The 21,377-nt window shown below is 36.8% G+C and overlaps 8 protein-coding genes across 8 annotated transcripts; 1 reads left to right on the forward strand and 7 right to left on the reverse strand. All coding sequences in view use genetic code 12, as the record gives it.

The window, feature by feature from the left end:
* Positions 1–162: 162 nt before the first annotated feature.
* Positions 163–1,524, forward strand: CAALFM_C202950WA (kynurenine--oxoglutarate transaminase; the record flags this gene model as incomplete). Its single annotated transcript, XM_710257.2, has 1 exon — positions 163–1,524. One exon carries the CDS (start codon positions 163–165, stop codon positions 1,522–1,524), a length of 1,362 nt encoding a protein of 453 aa, XP_715350.2.
* A 299-nt stretch (positions 1,525–1,823) lies between these two features.
* CAALFM_C202960CA (S-adenosylmethionine-dependent methyltransferase) lies at positions 1,824–3,044 on the reverse strand (the record flags this gene model as incomplete). Its single annotated transcript, XM_710256.2, has 1 exon — positions 1,824–3,044. One exon carries the CDS (start codon positions 3,042–3,044, stop codon positions 1,824–1,826), a length of 1,221 nt encoding a protein of 406 aa, XP_715349.2.
* Positions 3,045–3,413: 369 nt separating this feature from the next.
* Positions 3,414–4,913, reverse strand: ALD5 (aldehyde dehydrogenase (NAD(P)(+)); the record flags this gene model as incomplete). The annotated part of the gene is made up of 1 exon (XM_710254.2): positions 3,414–4,913. The coding sequence occupies one exon, from the start codon at positions 4,911–4,913 to the stop codon at positions 3,414–3,416; it is 1,500 nt and encodes a 499-aa protein (XP_715347.2).
* A 2,405-nt stretch (positions 4,914–7,318) lies between these two features.
* Positions 7,319–9,073, reverse strand: DLD1 (Dld1p; the record flags this gene model as incomplete). Its single annotated transcript, XM_710253.2, has 1 exon — positions 7,319–9,073. The coding sequence occupies one exon, from the start codon at positions 9,071–9,073 to the stop codon at positions 7,319–7,321; it is 1,755 nt and encodes a 584-aa protein (XP_715346.2).
* A 414-nt stretch (positions 9,074–9,487) lies between these two features.
* On the reverse strand, positions 9,488–13,399 carry HYU1 (5-oxoprolinase; the record flags this gene model as incomplete). Its single annotated transcript, XM_710252.2, has 1 exon — positions 9,488–13,399. One exon carries the CDS (start codon positions 13,397–13,399, stop codon positions 9,488–9,490), a length of 3,912 nt encoding a protein of 1,303 aa, XP_715345.2.
* Positions 13,400–14,021: 622 nt separating this feature from the next.
* On the reverse strand, positions 14,022–15,062 carry CAALFM_C203000CA (ribosome biogenesis protein TSR3; the record flags this gene model as incomplete). Its single annotated transcript, XM_710250.2, has 1 exon — positions 14,022–15,062. The coding sequence occupies one exon, from the start codon at positions 15,060–15,062 to the stop codon at positions 14,022–14,024; it is 1,041 nt and encodes a 346-aa protein (XP_715343.2).
* Positions 15,063–15,465: 403 nt separating this feature from the next.
* RNR21 (ribonucleotide-diphosphate reductase subunit) lies at positions 15,466–16,707 on the reverse strand (the record flags this gene model as incomplete). The annotated part of the gene is made up of 1 exon (XM_710249.2): positions 15,466–16,707. The coding sequence occupies one exon, from the start codon at positions 16,705–16,707 to the stop codon at positions 15,466–15,468; it is 1,242 nt and encodes a 413-aa protein (XP_715342.1).
* Positions 16,708–18,169: 1,462 nt separating this feature from the next.
* On the reverse strand, positions 18,170–20,230 carry CAALFM_C203020CA (uncharacterized protein; the record flags this gene model as incomplete). Its single annotated transcript, XM_710247.2, has 1 exon — positions 18,170–20,230. One exon carries the CDS (start codon positions 20,228–20,230, stop codon positions 18,170–18,172), a length of 2,061 nt encoding a protein of 686 aa, XP_715340.1.
* Positions 20,231–21,377: the final 1,147 nt, after the last annotated feature.

Raw genomic sequence — 21,377 nt, forward strand, 5'->3', positions numbered from 1 at the left:
TTTATTATCTTCTTTGCAAATGGAAGAGCCACAATTAGTCAGAGTTAAAATTTAGGACACACAAAAAATATCAGAATACCCAATGCAACTTCTCGACATCACATAACCCGTTTGTTGTTACAATTTTCCTTCCTTCTTTTCTCTTTTTCATCTTACACTTTTATGTTAAGACGGCTCTTTCCAATACGACAATTGTACACAACAACTAGAGCCATGGCCAGCAAATCAACAGACCCAACTAGTTTGCATAATCCGTATTTTTATCAAAAACCGGGGCAAAAAGATATCTGGTCGTTAATCAACGAAACTGCGGCCCAGGCACAACAAGAATCCGGCGAGCCAATTGTCAATTTGGGACAAGGGTTTTTCTCCTACAATCCTCCTGAGTTTGCGATTAACGCTGTTGAGGAAGCATTGACCAAGCCGCAATTCAACCAATATGCACATGCTCGTGGAAACCCAAACTTATTGAAACAAGTGGCAGAGCACTATTCGCGATCGTATGGACGTGCTGTGGGGGTTGACGAGGTCCAAATCACCACGGGTGCAAATGAGGGAATGTTTGCCATTTTCTTTGCTTTCTTGACCCCGGGCGATGAAGTCATTGTGTTTGAACCATTTTTTGACCAATACATCCCCAATGTTGAAATGACAGGAGCCAAGATCAAGTATGTTGAAATCAAGTATCCCAAGAAATTTGACAACGAGGTTGTCACGGGCCAGGATTGGGAGATTGACTGGGAAGGATTGAATAATGCCATTACCGACAAGACCAAGATCATCGTGATAAATACCCCACACAACCCAATCGGTAAAGTTTTCACCGAGGAGGAGTTGTACAAGATTGGCAAGCTTGCCGTGGAACATAATTTAATCCTTGTCAGCGACGAGGTTTACGAGAACTTGTATTATACTGACAAGTTCCCTCGTCCAGCTGCATTACCACAGTTGCCTGAATTGGCTGAAAGGACGTTGACAGTGGGTTCTGCTGGGAAATCATTTGCTGCCACTGGTTGGAGAGTAGGGTATATCCAGGGCCCTGCCAATTTGATTAAATTTGTAACAGCGGCCCACACCAGAATTTGTTTCTCGACTCCAGCACCATTGCAACAGGCAGTATCTCAGGGGTTTGAGCAGGCTGAGAAATCAAACTATTTTGAGAACACTCGAAAGGAGTATGAACACAAGTACAAAATATTCACCAAGGTATTTGACGACTTGGGGTTACCCTACACCGTTGCCGAAGGAGGATACTTTGTGTTGGTGAACTTGCTGAAAGTTAAGATACCCGCAGATTATGAGTTTCCCGGAACCATCAGCGATAGAGGCACTTTAGATTTCAAATTGGCGTATTGGTTGATCAAAGAAATTGGGGTTGTGGGAATCCCTCCAACAGAGTTTTTAACCGAATGGAATAGAAAGGGGAACGGCTTAGAAAATTGTGTCAGATTTGCTGTTTGCAAAGATGATTCTGTTTTAGAAGACGCAGTTGAGAGATTGAAAAAATTAAAAGATTATTTATAAAACCGGACCGTTGTCAGAGTAGTCGGATATACATATAGATGGATGTAGGATTCTAGTGGTTTTTATCTATTTCTGTAGAATAATTTCAGACTATGTTCTATTCACAATTTATGTCATGAAGCTGACTAAATTGTCAAACTTTTCGTGTAGATTCGTAAGGCGGTCTATACTTTTTATCCAATACTTGTAATGTCATTTTGCAAGACCTTATAATTATGAAGGATGGTAAGAAAATAATACATCTTGCTTTTCTGAGTTGAGATCATTTATTTAGACTTGTCACTTAGATAGTTGGCCCGTCAGTTTTGTTTTTTGAAAACCTTAAAACAGAATTTCATTTCACCAAAATCATCAAATCCTTCCTCTATTTCGTGCTCAGTCTCAAGATACAGGTTAGCCTCCATTAAATCCCATAGAACTTGACGTTCATTTTCAAACTTAGGACGTAAAGGTATTTGTACTAAAACTCGGGTCATAGGATCAGATTTGTCAAAAAATAAATTTATCATGTCTACTACCAAATAAGGATGCTTGGAAGAATAAACAGGATCACTGACTACTATTGTTTGATATTTAGCATCCGGAAATGTTTGGAGGAATGACAGGGGATTTGTCCAATCTAATTCCAGAACTGTTACATTGTTTAGCTTGTTTAAATCAACATTCAGTTGTAAATTAGGTACAATTTCTGGTAAATCTGTCAATACAGTGGGGTACCCTAATAATGAACTAACCATCCCCACTAGACCAGTTCCGGATCCTAATTCTAACACGCTTTTATACAAGTATTTCGTATGATCAAGAACTAATAATCGTTGACTCAAAATCAATGCTGATCCCCAAGTTTTCAACCCTAAATTGTCATTGGTTAGGGAAGGCTCGCGTAATTTCAAATGGCCTGTTTTGGTCTTCATCCATTGGTCAAGATTTGGTAACACAATTTTTCTGATAATTTCTGGTTGTGCAGTTCGACCACAATTCTCACTTATACGCAAGCAAGCAAGTTTTTGGATGGTATCAATATGCTTTTCATTCGTGATCCATGACAAGGGGTTCGATATTAAGTTTGTCATGTACGCATTATACTCTGCCGTAAAATTCAATTTGAATGATGTTGATAGGCGGGGAAGATGTGCTAATTTCTCTAAAGTATCGAATCGAGGACAGTACAGTTGTAGCCAAGTCATACCCGTGGTGTTCAATTCAATTACACCCTTCTCCTGAAAAATGGTATCCGGGTCTATTGCTGTATTTTCAAAATGTTCTAGAGATCCACCAAAATTGAAAGTTTCTTCCGGGGAAAGCAATTTTAAAATCGAGACTAGCACTTCATATGGTGGTTTCAATTGCAATAACGGTAAGTCTAATATGTGAACCGGTTCGAGATGAGAATCGTTATGTAGTGTCTCGGAAAGGTTTTCATTTTCCTTAATCTCAGACAAGCCTTGGTATATAGGTATCAGCACTTCTTCATTTTGAAGAGGTGAAGGAGTATAAAGAGATAAAGGATCGAAATCCATGAGTGGTTGAATCGGGATCATATTTGCTTTAGAATTTTTTTTTTCTTTTTTTTTTGAGCTTATTATTTTTGTAGATTGGATTGGGCGTAGATCATTAGATCATCGGGAAAGATTGTAATTTTTAATTCCGACAATACTAGCACCGAATGTCATGGTGGGAAATTAAAGATATATGATATCAAATTGAACGTGAACATATTTGTGACCTCTGTTTCTTTTCTGTAAATTTTTATCCAAAAAGATGGTGTTCTACAAATCCTTTACTTTCAAAAATAACTTCATGTGACTCGTATATATATTCTTTTTCACTTTTGTTTTTAACTCAACACGAACCTAAATTCTAAGAAATACCAGTTTCCTATAGACTATTTAGTTTGGTGGGTTGATTTTCATTCTCACAGCTCTGACTTGAGTGTATTCATGCAAAACTTCTTCACCCATTTCTCTACCGATACCTGAAGCACTGAATCCTCCGAATGGAACCATTGGGTGGAAATCGTTATAAGTGTTGACCCAAACAGTACCGGCTTTAACTCTGTTGGCCACATCAATACATTTGTTAACGTCGGCAGAGTGAATACCAGCAGCCAAACCATAATCGGAATCATTGGCCAATTCAACGGCTTCGTCAACAGTATCAAATTTGATCAAAGTGACAACTGGACCAAAGATCTCTTCTCTGACAATATCCATATCTTTCTTGACATCAGCGAAAATAGTTGGTTTGACAAAGTAACCTTTACCATCAGCTCTAGCACCACCGGTAACAACAGTAGCACCTTGAGATTTACCAGATTCAACGTATTTCAAAATTTTGGACAATTGGACGTCAGAAACTTGGGCACCCATAAAAGTGTCTTCGTCGAATGGGTTACCAACCTTGACACTTTCAGCAGCCTCTTTGAATTTTTCAACAACTTGGTCGTAAACACCGGATTGAATCAAAAGACGAGAACCAGCACAACAGACTTCACCAGAATTGTAGAAGATAGAAACAATCAAGTTTTGAATGGTCTTGTCCAAATCAGCATCGTTGAAAACAATGTTTGGAGATTTACCACCCAATTCCAAAGTAACTTTTTTCAAGTTTGATTCAGCAGCCAATTTCATGATAATTTTACCGGTGGCAGTAGAACCAGTGAAAGCAACTTTTTCAATCTTTGGATGTTTAGCAATGGCAGCACCAGCAGTAGCACCAAAACCAGAAACAATGTTGATAACACCTTTTGGCATACCGGCTTCGACTAACAATTGGGAAAGATATAAAGCAGATAATGGGGTGGATTCAGCAGTCTTCAAAACAGTGGTAGAACCAGTAGCAAGAACTGGTCCCAATTTCCAAGAAGCCATCAATAATGGGAAATTCCAAGGAATAATTTGACCACAGACTAATGGGACTCTTTGAGTGTAGTTGAAATGAGTGTTACCAGTATTGATTTGGGAACCCAAAATTTTGTCGGCCCAACCACCACAGGATCTGAAGTAAGCAGCTGTCAAGGCAACATCACCTCTGGCATTTTGTAAGGATTTACCGTTGTCCCAAGTTTCAATTTGAGCTAATAATTCGGCATTTTCTTCAATCAAGTCGGCTAATTTGAACAAAACTTTTGATCTTTGTTCTGGTGGCCCTTGAGCCCAACCATTGTGGTATGCGGCTTGTGCGGCTTCAACAGCAGTATCAATATCTTCTTCTAAAGCTTCGTAAACATCAGTTATTTTTTCTTCAGTGGATGGAGAAATAACTTCAAATGTCTTTTGTTGCTTTGGGTGAACATATTCGTTATTGATGAATAACCCAAGGGGTTGGTTATAAGTGATACCTTTTGGTGTTGTGAGCTTGCTGACTAATGGTAAGGCCTTTTTAAACATGTTGTGATTGTATGAATGATAGAATAATGAGGAGGAAGAAGAAATAGAAATTAATCAGGTTGGTAAATTGGGGATTCCTTGCTGTATTTATAGTGATGTTTTGCAAAATAGGAGAGGGGGAGGGGTAAAAGGTGTGTCTATGGTTAATTTCCCAACAAACAAAGTTGTGGGGTTGCTGAGGGTTATTTCTAAGAGGAGGTGGTTTATTGGGCTCCTCGATGATGAGAAGGCTTTATTTTAACACCGACGGACACTAAAGTCCGAAATTGGCATTACAAGAAAATCTAAAAAAAAAATAAAACACATATATGGGGCGAAACAGTTGAAAAAGTCGGTGATTGCTGCATGAAAATTTATCGCGACTTTCAAATAATAGCAATTGGCCTACCAAGATAATCAGAAATCAGTTACATCATATAACTTCAAATTATAGGTAAAAATCAAAGACCGTAAAACTGACATCATTTAGCTACAGCAAAAATTAAAGAGCATTTAAAAAAATCAACGATCATTGTATGGCCCATGTTCCCTAACCGCTATTAGCAATGTAGAGTGCATTGGTGTATGAATATGCCCCCGTGTTCGGTCAGTGCGGTGGTATAAAGGCTTTGTTTCTTTGTTGGGTCATGGAGTTTTCATCTTTTTTTTTTGTTACGCGGCGATAACTGGCAATTTCTTATTATTTTTGTTTTGTCTCACTTGCTTCCATACACACAATTATGGGTCTTTCTTTTTTCTTGGTATTTAGAGAGACATAATCTTGCGAGGTACACCATTCATCGTTACTACTAACCATAGTAGTTGGAAGGATCGCTGTTTCACGTATAACGATTTCATTCGCCACAATACAGTTCTTACAACTAACGGACAAGATAAAATATGAGGAGGCTGTACAACTGACAATATCTCTGATAAATTGATTGTTTTTTCAAGAGTTTTCGCAAAAGTTTTAGCTCAATTGATTCCTCCATTTATACAATAAACTTTATTGTTCCTCTGTTAAACAATTAAAAGAGAAGACGAGAAGTTTGAATTTACAGTGTCTGGCTGGCACAGTTTATAAGGATGTTGAAAACTTTGATGTCGTCCATTTCAGAAGATAAGAAACAAGGCGCTGTCCATACCACAAAAGACTTGTTACAACTATACATCAAATTGTTCAGTACCCTCTAATTTTTATGAATAAATATTAATAATTTGGCAATTGGCACATTTCGGGTTTATTGTCTAAATTTCAGCGTAACTCCTTGGTGGAAGCAGTGATACAACCAATACTGAAAACTAGTCCAGGATTTAGGTTTAGGTTTAGATCTGGGCTTTTTTTTCCCCATCAGATCTTCTACAAAAGGGAGTTTAAACACCGCCCTATTATAATTTGGTTTTATTATTTTATGGGGCTCACTGTCAGAAGCGGATTTAAGTTATATGCTTATTTCCATTAATATGTAAATATTGCCTCATCATTACTGTCTTCTTTACTATCTGCCATCCCATTGTTAACAATTATTGTTTTTTTTAAGAGCGGCGTTTTTTATCAAGGCTCTAAGTCGCCATAAGGTTCACTCAGTGCCAAAATAAATTAAGAATTTAATCATATTTGGACAGAACAAGACTATGGTCATTAATTGTATGTAATCATTCTTTCGTCACCGAGCCAAACAATGTTCTTTCTCTATAGCCAATTTTGCAAGCTCTTTTGCCAAGAGGAACTTCTCGAGAGTTTTTTGAGTTGGGAGTTCCTTTGTTCTCTGTTTTGTGCAATTACATCTTGTAATGATCGTAGTCCCACTCGGCGTTAAATGCAACTGTTCGTGTATCTTCATTATTCATTATACACCACCACAAATAAATTAACACACACACTTTGATTAAATGCTAGGATCAACAACTGGTATTTTGATCGACCAGTATCTGAACTATATGTATATCAAGAAAGAAAAGTTGCCACTTCAGTTACTATATTTGCAGGAATTGTACCACATACAACATTAAATATGCATATTAAAGTCCAGTGCATAACAGTATAATACTTATTCAATTGGTCGGACTCTGTCATAAAGCCAAGAACTAGTAAAATTTACTTAAAATCCGATTTGCGGGTGATCTAAATGTTGTGATATACGAGTACGATCGTTTATACTTAATGCACTACTGACATGTACTAGAAGATATTCATATATAGATTTTCTTACACTTTCTATTTCCTAGTTACAATTCAGCAGAGCTGTTATTAAAAGTGATATCTACAATCAATTCAATTTTGGGTAGACTGACTCAGAAATACTACCAGAACGCCAAATAAAAGTGTAAGCATTCTAGGACATAATGTTTAAATCAAGAACATAGTGGTTTCAAAATGCATTTATTGATCTGTACCAAAATGGTCTATTTCTGTTCGTTCACATCTAATGGTTATGCATGCAATTGGGTTTCACTTTAACCGATCCTTGATCCAACTGTTCATCCAAATTTTCTTCTGGATCAATTTTGAAGATTTTGTCAGGATTCAAAATACGACGTGGGTCTAATGCAAGTTTGATTTGTCTCATAGTGTCAATTGCTTCGACACCCAACTCTAGTGGCAAATATTTCCGTTTTCCAACACCAACACCATGCTCTCCAGTGCATGTTCCATCGTGGCTCAAAGCGCGTTCAACCATATGATCAACGACATGATGCACTTTATCATAATCTGGAGAATTGTACAAAATAATGAAATGGCAGTTCCCATCTCCGATATGCCCCATTACAGAAAACCTATCCTTGAACCCCTTTTCTATCAAATAATCATTGATCTCGGAAATTACAAGCGACAATTTCGAAATTGGTACGGCAACATCAGTGGTCCAAACCTGGACATCGTCTTTGTCTTTTAAAACTTTTGATCCATATTGAAAAGTAGACCAAAGCCCATTTCTTCTAGCAGCCCAAAGCTCAGCGTTTTCTTCATCATTAGTGCTTCGTTGTAACTTCATGACGTTATTCTTTTTGGCAATCTCATCAACCAAATTCGCCTGCTCTTCAGTTGATTCTAATGTTGGCCCACCCAACTTGAAAAACAAAGTTGGTGTTTCCAAGTTTTGCTTATCCCCATCTGAAGTTTCATTAACAAATGACATCATTGTCTCATTCAAAATTTCCATAGCATTGGGTTGAATCCCTTGAGCAATAATGGTTTCAGCAGCTGAAGCCGCATCTTTGATCGACGGGAACGCAGCTACAGTGATAAACTCGTATCTAGGACGAACATGCAATTTGAGGGTGATTTCAGTCACAATACCCAAGGTACCTTCGCTTCCAATGAATAATCTTGTTAAATGATAGCCAGCACTTGATTTTCTCGGCCTTTGTCTCGTCTTGATAATGGTTCCATCAGCCAACACAACTGTTAAATTGACGACATTTTCTTTCATAGTACCATATTTAAAAGCATTAGTACCTGAAGCACTAGTGCCTACCATACCACCAATGTTAGCTCCTATTCCAGGATCCGGACCAAATTTCAAATTTTTCCCCTTTGGATCACCCAACAAAAAATCATCCAATTCTTGCCAACCAACACCCGGCTGAACAACAATGTCCAAGTCATCAGGATGGAACGCCACAATTTGATTCATATTTTGGAATGATAATGAAATACTATAAGGGCCCCTAGTATGGATATTTTGACCTTCTAAGGAAGTTAATCCAGAATTGGCCACAATAGGAATTCGGTATTGGTGGGCAACTTTCATAATTTCTGATACCTGTTCAGTGGAAGTTGGATAAATTACAGCACTGGGTTTTTGAACATCAGGATTTGGGGGATGGTGAGTGGAATAAAAGGAATCGTTTTGTGCCAATAAAACATCTTTATCAAAAGATGCATTTTCGTGACCAACAATTTCAACAATTTTCAATAATCCAGCTTCGAAATCTTTTTCATTGGCATATTGTGGGGACAGCAATGTTGATAGTGGGGAAGTAGATCGGTCTGAGGATGTTGGCAAAGGCTCTTTCAGCAATGCCTTCCCAATAAAATACCCTGCTCCCAGAAACCCAATTGCAGCAAACGTATAAGCTAGCAATGGGTTTTTGGAGTTATTTCGGTTGATACTGGAGTTGTATCTGACAAAGCGTTTGCTTAATCTTCCACCGTTTTTTCCAAGTTTAGAAAACATAACCTGTAAGTTGAGTTTTTCTCTCCAAATTTTACTTTTAAAACAAAAAAACAAATGGAATTAAATATATATATATATGCATAAATATATGTTTTTTTCAATATCAACACCAAGAGGTTGAACCAATCACAATTATGCAATTGCGTCTAATTGCTAATTTGCTTGACTCACACAATTTTCCACTGTGGCTTATTTATTGGAGGGATCAAAGTGCAATTACAAACAGTAGAAAAAAAAATAAAAAAAGAGACAGAGATCAGGAAAGAAGTACCCGCTATTTTTCCGGTTTAGTGACAAACAGATCTCCGAATTAACCGATTAGGTAAACACACCCACCCACAAACCAACAAAAGAAAACAAATTTGTTCTTAATGGCATTCAATTCAAATAACACTACACAAAAGTTACAAAGAGTTAATTCGTTTGTTGGGTGATTGCTCTAACCCCCACTGACCCCGTCAAGACACTTGGATGCGAACTCTCCACGGGGAAATTCAACTCTCCTGACAACAGCTCGCCAAATCCACCCCCACCAGGAGTTTTAATCACTATCCTGTCACCCGTCCCCACTTTAACAGTACATTTACCACCCAATGATTTTTTTCGATATCCTCCATCATCCAATTTTTGATACCAATAATTGATACCACGAGCACCTTCTCCACCACCCAACAATCCATACGGGGCTAAGGATCTTCTTTCCATCAAACATGAAACTTCTAAGGGGTACAAAAATTCAATATCTCGTACAACACCATCTCCACCTTTATGGAACCCGCTACCTCCAGAATTTTGACGAACTGAATATTCATGAACCAACACAGGATACCTTTTCTCAAATAACTCTGTATCGGTCATTCTTGTGTTTGTAGTATGACATTGGACCACTGATTGACCATCCCATGTAGGGCCAGCACCAGAACCACCGCAGATTGTTTCGTAATATCCAAACGATATACCCTTGGTGGAGTCATTGGTCCCAAAAGTAAAATTATTACAAGTTCCTTGGGATCCTGCAGCAGCTTGGAAAGTCTTTAGCATGACATCAACAATTCTTTGAGTAGTTTCAACGTTCCCACCAACAACTGCTGCATCATAGGACGGATTAACAATCGACCCTTCTCTGGTGCTAAATTCTATTGGTCTTAAACAGCCATTATTAAGAGGGATATCAGTACTGATTAAACATCTCAATACATAAAGCACAGCTGAATACAATATTGCTCTTGGCGCATTCAAGTTACCGTATACTTCATCGCCTGATTCACTAAAATCAAACAACGCTGACCCTGTTTCTGGATCGATGTCAACAGTCAAAGCAATTGCAGTACCATCATCCAAATAGTCAACACCTTTTAATTTATTACCTCCAAATTTCTTATATGCCAATTTCAATAAACTTCGAACTGAGACCTCAGCCGTAGATTGAATTCCTTTCATATACAAGTCAATAACTTCAAATGTAAATTCATCTACCATTCTGTTCAATAAAGTAATGCCTTTATAATTTGCCGCAACTTGTGCTTTCAAATCTGAAATGTTGTCGCTCAAAGTTCTAGTTCCTGACCCACCGGGATATTTGGCTGGCTCTTCAACCAAAATCTTGATGACCCCTTCTTCATCAAATACACCTTTGTCGCATAATTTATGAGTAATAATAGCAGCACCTTCGTCATAAATAGTTTTAGAATTTGGCGGCATTGATCCCGCCGCTATAGAACCAATATCAGCGTGATGTCCCCTTGAAGCAGTCCAGAAAAGAGGGTTGTTGGATTCATCCAAAACTGGTGTGATAACGGTAATATCCGGCAAATGCGACCCACCAGCTTTGGGATGATTTGAAACCAATACATCACCATGTTGCAATTTTCCTTTCCACAATTCAATCTGAGCTTTAACTGCATACGACATGGATCCCAAATGAATTGGAATATGTGGAGCATTGGCAATTAAATCACCATTACTATCAAATATAGCACATGAAAAATCCAACCTTTCTTTAATGTTTGTAGATATTGCAGTCTGCTGCAATGTCCTACCCATTTGCTCTGCCACCGACATAAACCTGTGTCCAAATACGGACAATTGAATAGGATCAATTGTTGTCCTTGAAAGTTCTGGCTTTTTCTCTTGTTCTACTTCAATTAATATATGATCAGTTAGAATTGCCGCCTTAGAACGTGGCTCAACTAAAATTGTTTGTGTATTATCAATTATAATAGAGGGGCCCTTGATTACCAGCCCCTTTTGTAAATCAGGCAAAAAATAAACAGATGATTCTAACCAACCTTCGGTTTCAAAATAAATGTTCTTTTGAATTTTTGAAGGAGCTAGGTATGAATTCTTGTTTTCCAATTTGGCAAATTCTTGATACGGATTATATTTCTCTTTATCGTCTGATTCAACATGCAACAAAACTTGAACATCATCAACTAACACTTTTCTGTCTAAATTGAATCCAAATTCATTCTTGTGTCGAGTGATAAATTTTTTATCCGCATCATATTCACCTTTAGTAACAGGGATAAGTAAATGAGTATCTGATCCGACATATCTCATATTTAACAAAATCTCCAACCTCGTTTTGAAGCCAAGCAAATTTTGTTCTTCACAATCCTTTTGTGCAGACGTGATCAAGTATTTTATTTTGTTGTCAATGGCAGCGAAATTCTCCAGAGAGTACGTAAAAGATGCCGGTGATTGCTTTTCAATAACAATGTCAGCCAACTGGATACCATGAGCAGATAACAAAGATGAGTACTTGTGAATGGCAACATGAGAAATGCCCAAGTTCTTTGCTAAAGAAACAGCAAATTGACCACCTGAACCACCAAAGCTTGCTAAATTATGCAGAGCTGTTTCAAAGCCTTTTGCTTCAGTCAAGTTCCTGATCGGTCTTGCCATTGACTCAATGGCTACTTTTAAAAACCCACTTGCGACTTCTTCAGGTGTCAAAATTATTCCTTCTTCTGCTTTATCTTTGTTAATTTCATCGGTTAGAGCTCTAAATTTTTCTGCCGTTAATTCGTAATCTAAAGGTTGGTCTTGAGTTGGACCAAAAATGTTGGGGAAAAAATCAGGTAATAACCTATTCAAAAACAAATTGGCATCGGTAACTGTTAAAGGTCCACCCTTTCTGTAACAAGCGGGGCCCGGATCAGAGCCAGCGGATTCAGGACCAGTAACAAACATTCCATTTTTCCAAAACAACATAGAGCCACCACCAGCCGCAACAGTGGAAATATCTAATTGTGGTGTTTGTAAGTTTATTTCGCTCACGACTGTCTCATAAATGTGTTCCAAATTACCAGCATATCTTGAAACATCTGTTGAAGTACCTCCAGCGTCAAAACCAATGGTTGCCTTTTTTGAAATGTCGTCGTAACAGGTCACACCAAAACCTACCATACCACCGGCGGGACCAGATAAAATTGCCTTCAACCCAGTAAATTTATACCACGGACACAATCCACCATTTGATTGCATAAATAATAACTTGTTACCAAATGCGTCTAACCCCCCTTCAAAACCCGCCCCAAAGTTTCTGACATACTCATTGATTACCGGAGAAAGATATGCATCTGCAACAGTTGAAGAAGTTCTATTGACAAATCCAAGCATAGGTTGAAGCTCATGAGATACGGAAACTTCAAATCCAATTTTTTTTGCAATTTCTGCTACCTTGGCCTCATGTTGTGGATAGGCATATGCATGGAGTAACGATAATGCTATTGTTTTAATTTCTCCTTGACGGTATATTTCTTGCAAATCAGCAGTAACTTTTGTATAATCTGGTTCTTTTATCACTCTGACGATATCTCCAGTAACACTTTCTCTCAACTCAGAATCAGACTCGACATCAACTTTCAAATTCTCACCGCCTCCTTCTGAAAACCCGGCGATGGTGACTCTTTCATCAATTTCCAAAACTTGATAGTACAAGTGTCCTAATTTTTTCGCTGTCAAATCAAAAATATGAGGTCTTGTTTGATTGCCAATAAGCAATACATCCTTGAACCCTTTTGTTGTCACAAGTAACACTTTGGCACCTTTCCGTTCCAATAATGCGTTTGTGGCTACTGTAGTACCCATTCTAATACTTTGTATTAACTCCAAACTAAGCTTTTTCCCTTTAGGTATCTTTTCGTTCGTTGCTTTTTCTAAAACTCGACGAATCCCTTCCACGGGTGCATCCTTGTAATTCTGTGGGTCAACGGATAACAATTTGAATACATAGTCTGGTTGGCCAGGAATTTTGGCTATAACATCACAAAATGTGCCCCCTCTATCAATTGCGATTTGAATTCCCTTTTTAGTTTGAGACATGGCTGAACGGATTGGTTTTCTGGGGTTTGTTTTGCTTTTGTTTTCCAACAATGTTTATGTTATCAGAACTTATAAAAATGTGTGTTGAATATTGGAACGAATGTTTGCGCTATAGATATTTTTTATTAGTCAATGATTGAAAGCGCGGTCAGAATTCCTCTCACCTCAACCTTCAAAACATTAAAATTGTGGCGACCAATGGACTAGGAGTATCCCAGATTTCGATAAAAGCAGCACTACAAAAAAAATCTGATTTTATTAGTCGGAGTTATCAAGTTTATGGCTACTACGCACTTTTAAATATTGAAAATAAGCAAAATACCGTTGAGAAAGATTATTGTATTTATATTAAAAGTAAATTGTTATTATGAACAGAGATATGTAACAAAAAGTTTCTTTTTGAATCACTTTTTCAATAGATACGGTTTAACAATCGCTTGATATAATGGTGCTCCCATTGGATCTGGAGACTTCAGAAAGCTTAAATAGTGTTCATTACAAGAAAAGTAGTTTCTGAGTATTAGCGAACTGGATCAATATTACAAGAAATCGATTGGTCTCGCAAACTCACTTTGAAAGAATCCAATGTCACGTACCACCAATTCTATAACTTCTATTTATATTATATACTCAAAGAATTCATGTGTTTGGTGATGCTCTCGTTTGTGACAACATTTCCTAAATTGTCGTAGACAGTATTGTTGTCTTCCTTATTGGTACTGACTTCGTCGTTGTCTTCCTCGCTAGATCCTTCTTCGCCTGAAATGATATTCCCCAACGAGTCGTACTTGACTTTGCTTTCTATCATCTCGTTGCCAAGTGAATCATATTTCTTTTTTTGTATTATATTACCCAAATTGTCGTATTCTATATCACTTTCACTATCAACTGCGTCTTCCTCGTTACTATCACTGTCATGCTCAGTATTATCTTCTTGTCTGTTGACATTCCCCATCATCCACACATCTTCGTTATGTGCTTGGTTCTTTCTTTCTTTGGCCTCCTGTTCTATTTTTTCTAACCACTGCTCCTGTGCCTTGGTAATACTCTCCGAGTCGGTACACTGCTGATACAACTCTATCAACTCTTCATTGATTTTTAGGAACGTCAAACCCCAAGAGAAATTCAGTAATAATAATTCCGCCCAATCTGTATGTCCCACTATTGCAAAACATGCAGCTAAAGCCTCGACACAGTTTAATCTCCACGGACGACCATAGTTAACAGGATTTGCTGCCACTAAATAAGGTAATAATCTTTCGTTTTTTCCACCTATCTTATTGAATGGGATTTCATCTAGTCTTGCCCATGAACATTCGACAACTGCAGCCCCATTGGTTTCGACAATCTCTTTATCATTAGGGCATACGATAGATTTACCATTAGGACTGACGACTATTCCCTGGAACTTTTGTCCAACTCTAAGATTCTTGATCAACCCTAATCGTTCTAATTTCTTACCACTACATCTTTTGGGGTCACAATGATCAAAATCCCACATTGCTAATTTAGCAGGAAAGGAAGTTGACGGTTTAGACGTGGTTGATGACGCCGAAATCTCTTGTCTTCCTTTACGTATATGATGCTGTTTTGACTTGTGGCCATTTGATGTACGGGATTTGGAAGATCTTTCGTCGTTAGTTTTATTCTTTCCTTTGGCCATAATGTATGAAATATTCAGCGGACGGCTAGTTTGGTAGTATTGTGTTTGCGGTTTATCGATTTGATTGTCTTCATATTTTTTTTTTTCAAAAACTATCAAATTTTTTTTTGGCCCTGTCATCTCGCACAAGAAACATGGAATTTCAATACAATAATTACTTTCATTAAACAAAAAAAAAAAACCTAAAATACAAATATTAGAAACTATACACTTTATATCAAAAAATATTATTAAAAACAAAGTAGATGCTTTATAATAAATTAAAAAGAATAACAAATACCAAAGTTTGTAAAATCAGTAGACACAATTCAACAAACATGGGAAAACGAACTGAAATCAAATTAACATCATCAAGTAAAAAGGAATAACACCCAACACGATCAAAAGAAAGCATGCTGTTGCTTTAGAAATCTTCATCAAAGGTAAAAGCATCGGCTTCTTTGTTTTCGGTCTTGGCCATAACACCAGCTTTTTGATAGTCTGAAACTCTTTTTTCAAAGAAATTGGTCTTACCAGCCAAGGAAATGTTTTCCATGAAATCGAATGGATTAGTAACATTGTATACTTTCTTGTTACCTAAAGCCAACAACAATCTATCAGCGACGAATTCAATGTATTGACACATCAAGTTACAGTTCATACCCAACAATGACACTGGAAGAGCATCAGTAAAGTATTCTTTTTCAACATCAACAGCTTCAGTAATAATTCTTTCGACAATCTCTGGAGATGGTCTATTCTGCAAATGAGCAAATAACAAACAGGCAAAGTCGGTGTGTAAACCTTCATCTCTACAAATCAATTCATTTGAGAAAGTCAAGCCTGGCATCAAACCTCTCTTTTTCAACCAGAAAATAGAAGCAAATGAACCACTGAAGAAGATACCTTCAACAGCAGCAAAAGCTACTAATCTTTCACCATATAAGGCTTCATCATCTTGAATCCATTTGATAGCCCAGTCAGCTTTCTTTTGAATACATGGAATATTGGCAATGGCATTGAACAAGTAATCAGCCTCTTGGGGATCTTTGATATATGTTTCAATCAATAAAGAATAGGTTTCTGAATGAATGTTTTCCATCATGATTTGAAAACCATAGAATGATTTGGCTTCAGGAAGTTGAACTTCAGTTGAGAAATTTTCAATTAAATTTTCACCAACAATACCATCGGAAGCGGCAAAAAATGCCAATACTCTAGAAATAAAATATCTTTCATTTTCATTTAATTTGTTGTTCCAGTCATCCAAATCTTTACTCAAATCAATTTCTTCAGCAGTCCAGAAGGAAGCTTCAGCCTTCTTGTAAAAGTTCCAAATTTCATGGTATCTGATTGGGAACATCACATAACGACGTTTGTTTTCAACCAATAATGGTTCTTCAGCTTCTAATTGCTTCAATTTGTGTCTGTGGACTTTGTGTTTAGCCAAAAAGTCTTGATGTTTTTTGAGACTGTCATCCTTTTCTTCAGTTGCTTTGTCAGTGGATGCAACGGCTTGTTTGACTTCGTGAATGGTTTGAGCTTCATCTTTTAATTTGGCATCAGCAGCTAATTTATCAGTCAAGGATTTACCTTTCATGTTTGACATGTCTAAGTCGGAAATTTTACCAGTTAAACCTTTAGTTGGAGTTTCTTGTACGGACATTATGAGATGGATGTTATTAAGTTGTGTTAATCTTTAAAGACAGATGATAAAGATAAAGAATAATAAAGAAGAAAAGAAGAGAGAAAAAAAAAGGAAGAATTCCTTGAAATAATTTGGAAGAGGGAATGTTCAGTGATATTTATATTCTTTTTGAAATACTTTCGTTTCGTTTCGTGATCTTTTTTTGCTTAATAGTGTGTGTGAAAAAAAAAAAAAACTTACCTTCTAATCAAAGCTTTAATCAATGAAGCAGTAGTAGCATAATTTGGGTTTTTTTTTTCGAACGTCGGCAGCTTTTCAGGCTTTGTGTATTATTTCAAGCAGATGTAATAATAATATCTACAATTAAGAATGGCATTTTGTAACTCATTTTGTGCTAAGGTGACTTTTTCAGAAAGGGAGAAGGGGAAGGAGAAATAGTGATGAGGTGAGGACAATTTGACTAAAAGAAAAGAAAAATGAATTGCCAATGCTATTGTGACCAATTTCTTCTTCCAGTACACGACACGTATTGTAATTTTCACATCTATTCATTTTCCCACTACGCGTCTTTTTTTTTATAAATCCCGATCTTGGATATTTTGAACTTGTCCTAAAAAGGCAGTCTGTCAATGAGTAAAATTACTAATCACGTCTGAAAACTCATTTCAGTTTATACTTTGAATTTCAAAAAAGAAAACCCTAATTACATAGTTGAACTCATTTTTGCTTTTTCTTTTTGACACGATGGGTCTAATTCCAATTGGATGTGGTTGTTATCAATTGAAAAGAACCATGAGTTATACTCTACATAACCAAATATAATATTATACATAGTAGTCTCTTCTTAGCAGAGCAATGAATGAAAAAAAAACCACGACGCGCTATTGTCAAAAATTCAATAGCCAGCAAATATATACGTGTCGTGTCTTTTGGTTCAAGGACGTGTTTTGTACATGAAACTAATCTAGTCGTCATTTTAATGTTTTGTGTAATGTTTCTCTTTTTCATTTTGCAATTCTATTCCTTTTAGGGTTGGTTCTTGTTGTTATTGCTCCCAAGAAATAAACAATTCTATCCTTTTACAACAAAGGGTATTTCCTGATCGGAAATACATCATTATCGAAACATGTACAAAGATCGATTAGATAAGTTTGACCGAACTGGGGTTATACCAATTCATTGGCTGGAATATTGCTATCGTCGCGTCAAGCAAGCAAGCAAGCAAATTGAAGACAGAACAACATGTCTTGCGATTATTGATAGTGGACTCTGAAATTGAAATAGACCCACACCAACAATAAAAATGGATACATGAAAAATTGTATATATTATAACCATATCTATAATCATAATGTAACGTGCTATGACTACAAGACACCATATATATATGTATATATAAACAAGAATTGTTCAAGCAACAGTATCCTCCGATTCCTCCTAAAAACCTACTGATAAACATCATAAAGTCCTCAAAAACACCTTATACAACAATCTTTGGTAGTGGCTCGTAAGGAGATCCATCTTCAGCAAAACTTATTGGGCTTGAAATCCCGGGTGGTGGTGTTTCAATTTTTCCGCCAAACTCAATTGAATCGCTCAAGCTCGGTAAATCATCTTCAAACTTGCCAAACTTGAAAACTGGAGATGTAATTTCACCGTAATCCAAATCCAAATTCTCGTACAATTTAGCTATATCACCATGACCACGATAACCTTTGGTGTTCGATGATTGTAATTGTTTTATTTCATGAGCAATGATTTCTGGCCATTCAAACCAATTTGAGCCAATCTTGAAATTTTGAGCAAAAGCTCTCTCTGCATCCTTGTTGGACAAATATTGATAGTGTGGCAATGAAGGTAATCCAAACAACATTGAGGCTGTATCTGATTTGTCACTGATTAATCGCTTAGGACGGCCATACAACTTGAATGCGTCAACAATAGGGATAAAGTTACGAATCATGGTTTCAACTGCTGTGACACCAGGGTGCAGACTGGGCATAATGTACACAGAATTGGTTAAAACAAAACTTTCTGTGTGCTTTTTGAAAAAACTAGAGTTTGTCCTCTTGTGGCTCAGTGGAGTTTGACTTGGGTTAGCTGGCGACTTACCTAAGTTAGACAAGGAACGGTTTCTTGTATGTCCATTTGTTTGTTTGGGCGATAATGAAGTCGACTGATTGAAAAATGAGCTTGTCGAATGTAAAGAACTTGACCGAGAACGGTTTTTTGGAGTATTGGGAGCTTGGTTAGAAAGTGATGAAAGTGAGCTATTGGAATCAGAACGAGAAACGCCGTGATTTTTGGCAATGAGCTTTCTTGGATCAAGCTGTTCATCACTATTGTGAGGGAACAAGTATTCATAATTTTTGTTCACGTAGATTTCTCCTGCAGCTCGCATGATTGAGTTGAAGTCAATCATGCTCGATTGTTCTGGATAAACGTTGAAAACCCCAGCCAAATCGGAAATATAGGCAATGAGATTCTTTTTCTGCAATTTTTTGTCCGATGGATAAAACTCTATTCTACCAACATGACCTTTATCCCCTGGCAACACCGCCATGTACACCTTGATCCATTTAGTGGATACTTCGGGTAATCTAATATGGCACCATTCGTATTGTGGGAATCTCTTTTTATTGCCCAACAAGACATGAATATCCAGTAATTTGGATCCCTTGGAAGATAAAAGAACAGCAGTAAATGCTTCGTTTAACTTCACATACTCAAATTTGGAAAGAATGATTGCACTCATCCATTGGTCAAACGATTTTTTGTCGTGGAACTGTACTGCTACCGATGCATCCTCGCGATAATCTTGGTAGATCTTTATTTGTAAACCAGAAACAACCTCGATATGTGCATCAATTAAATTGATATATTTTGGTTTGAACTCATTCCCTTCCTCTAAAGTGTATTCATCGGTCAGTGGTCTCCAAATAGCCAACTCATTTCCCGATAATTTTGCCTCAACTTCCAACCAAACTCTTTCTGAACCAATGACACCGGGGATCTGCAACGAACCAATGCAGTAAGTTCTTAACTTCTGAGCATTGATTAAAGTTACGATAGGATGGAATTCTGGAGATAATGATTCCGTTTGAATCTTGTTTTGAAGCAATAATGATCTCCCAGTGACTGAATGTGATGAATAAATTGAATCAGCGTCTTCGTTGGAGAAAATTCGACTTTGTCGAACAAATGAAGAAGGTGTTGTCTTTATTCGATCCGATAAGGTTCGTCTGTGCAAACCAGTTTCATTATATGAAGATGACTCTGATGCTTGGTTAGATGAAACTGTGGTGTTAATTTTTGGGAGGGTAATGCCTGGTTTGCTATCGTCGATACTGCTGTCATTACTCTTATCACTATTAGCCAAAAATCCTACTGGAGATGGGATTGTAAAATCTTTAGTAGGGAGTGGTGGAGGAGACGGGGTTGTAAATGCAGGAGCATTTTCATTTAGTGTAGCTGGAGGTTGAGCCAAGGGAGATCTAACTCTGCGATATATTGGCAGCGCTGGAGGAGTATTTCCTAACATTTTGAATTATTATTGATAAAGATAGATATGATTGAAGATTTAAAACCTGAAAGAAATAAGATAAAATAAAATAAAATAAAAGGGACCAGCCAGTAAATAAAATATAAGGTTATTATCTCAACTTTATATATGTAATAATTTTTTTAATTTTTCTGTCACTAAAGAAAAAATAATTAAATTTCCAGGGATATATATCTTTAATTAAGAAATCGGTTCTTTTCTAATTCTGGGTTCTGGGTTCTCTCTTTTCGGTTCTTTTTTTTTTATTTTTTGTTTTCCTTCTTCTTCTTCTTGTCTTTTTCGGCTTGAGTGAAGGTAACTGTGGGTGTGTGAGTGTGTGAGCAGTGGAAGCAGAATAAATAAAAAGTAGGCGATGTGGGATGTCCGGCAAAAGTTTCACCGCAAAAAAGTTAAATTATCCTTGGCGTATAAAAATATAATGGGGACCCAAGAAAAAGTTAAATTAAATTGAAAAATAATCTCTTGGATGTACTTAATTTGTAATCGTAATCGTACAGTGTATTTCGAAGATAAAATTAGTTTTTAATCTCTGTCAGATAAAAATGGTAATGATAACAATTATTGATATACCAAAGTTGAACAGTGAAGATATAATCTTATACAGAATAAAAATATAGAAAAACTAAAAAGACAAGAGAGACGGCAATATGAATTTAAAAGTAGGAAAATGATTCAACTATTTATAGAAGAGTAACCACAGTTTTACAAATTTTTAATCAAATTTGGCCTTGGATTTTGAATCTAAGTTGCGATAATCCTCGTTTGATATCTGCGGCATTGATTGCGCCGCAAACCGGAGAGCAAAGAAATTTCAGAGAAGAAAAAAAAAATAAAAGCTCATCGATAAATGAAATGAAATTCTTGGTTTGGGATATATAATTATGGAAACGAAGACATGAATTCTGTCTCGCATTTCATTGATTGAAATTTCAAAATTATGAGAATCTACTTACTCGTAATCAATGTAGGTCCTATAATAAAATAAAAATAACTTTAATTTGAAGCAGATATAATTCAAATGGTGTGATGTTTTGACGATAACAACCAAAAAAAAAAAGATAGCAGCAAAAACTTCCGAATTTCAACAGAAGCTTAAGTGATGTCGACTAAATTTTTTGCTTGTGGT

The sequence above is a fragment of the Candida albicans genome, chromosome 2 (assembly GCF_000182965.3).
Source record: "Candida albicans SC5314 chromosome 2, complete sequence".
Classification (NCBI taxonomy): Eukaryota; Fungi; Ascomycota; class Pichiomycetes; order Serinales; family Debaryomycetaceae; genus Candida; species Candida albicans.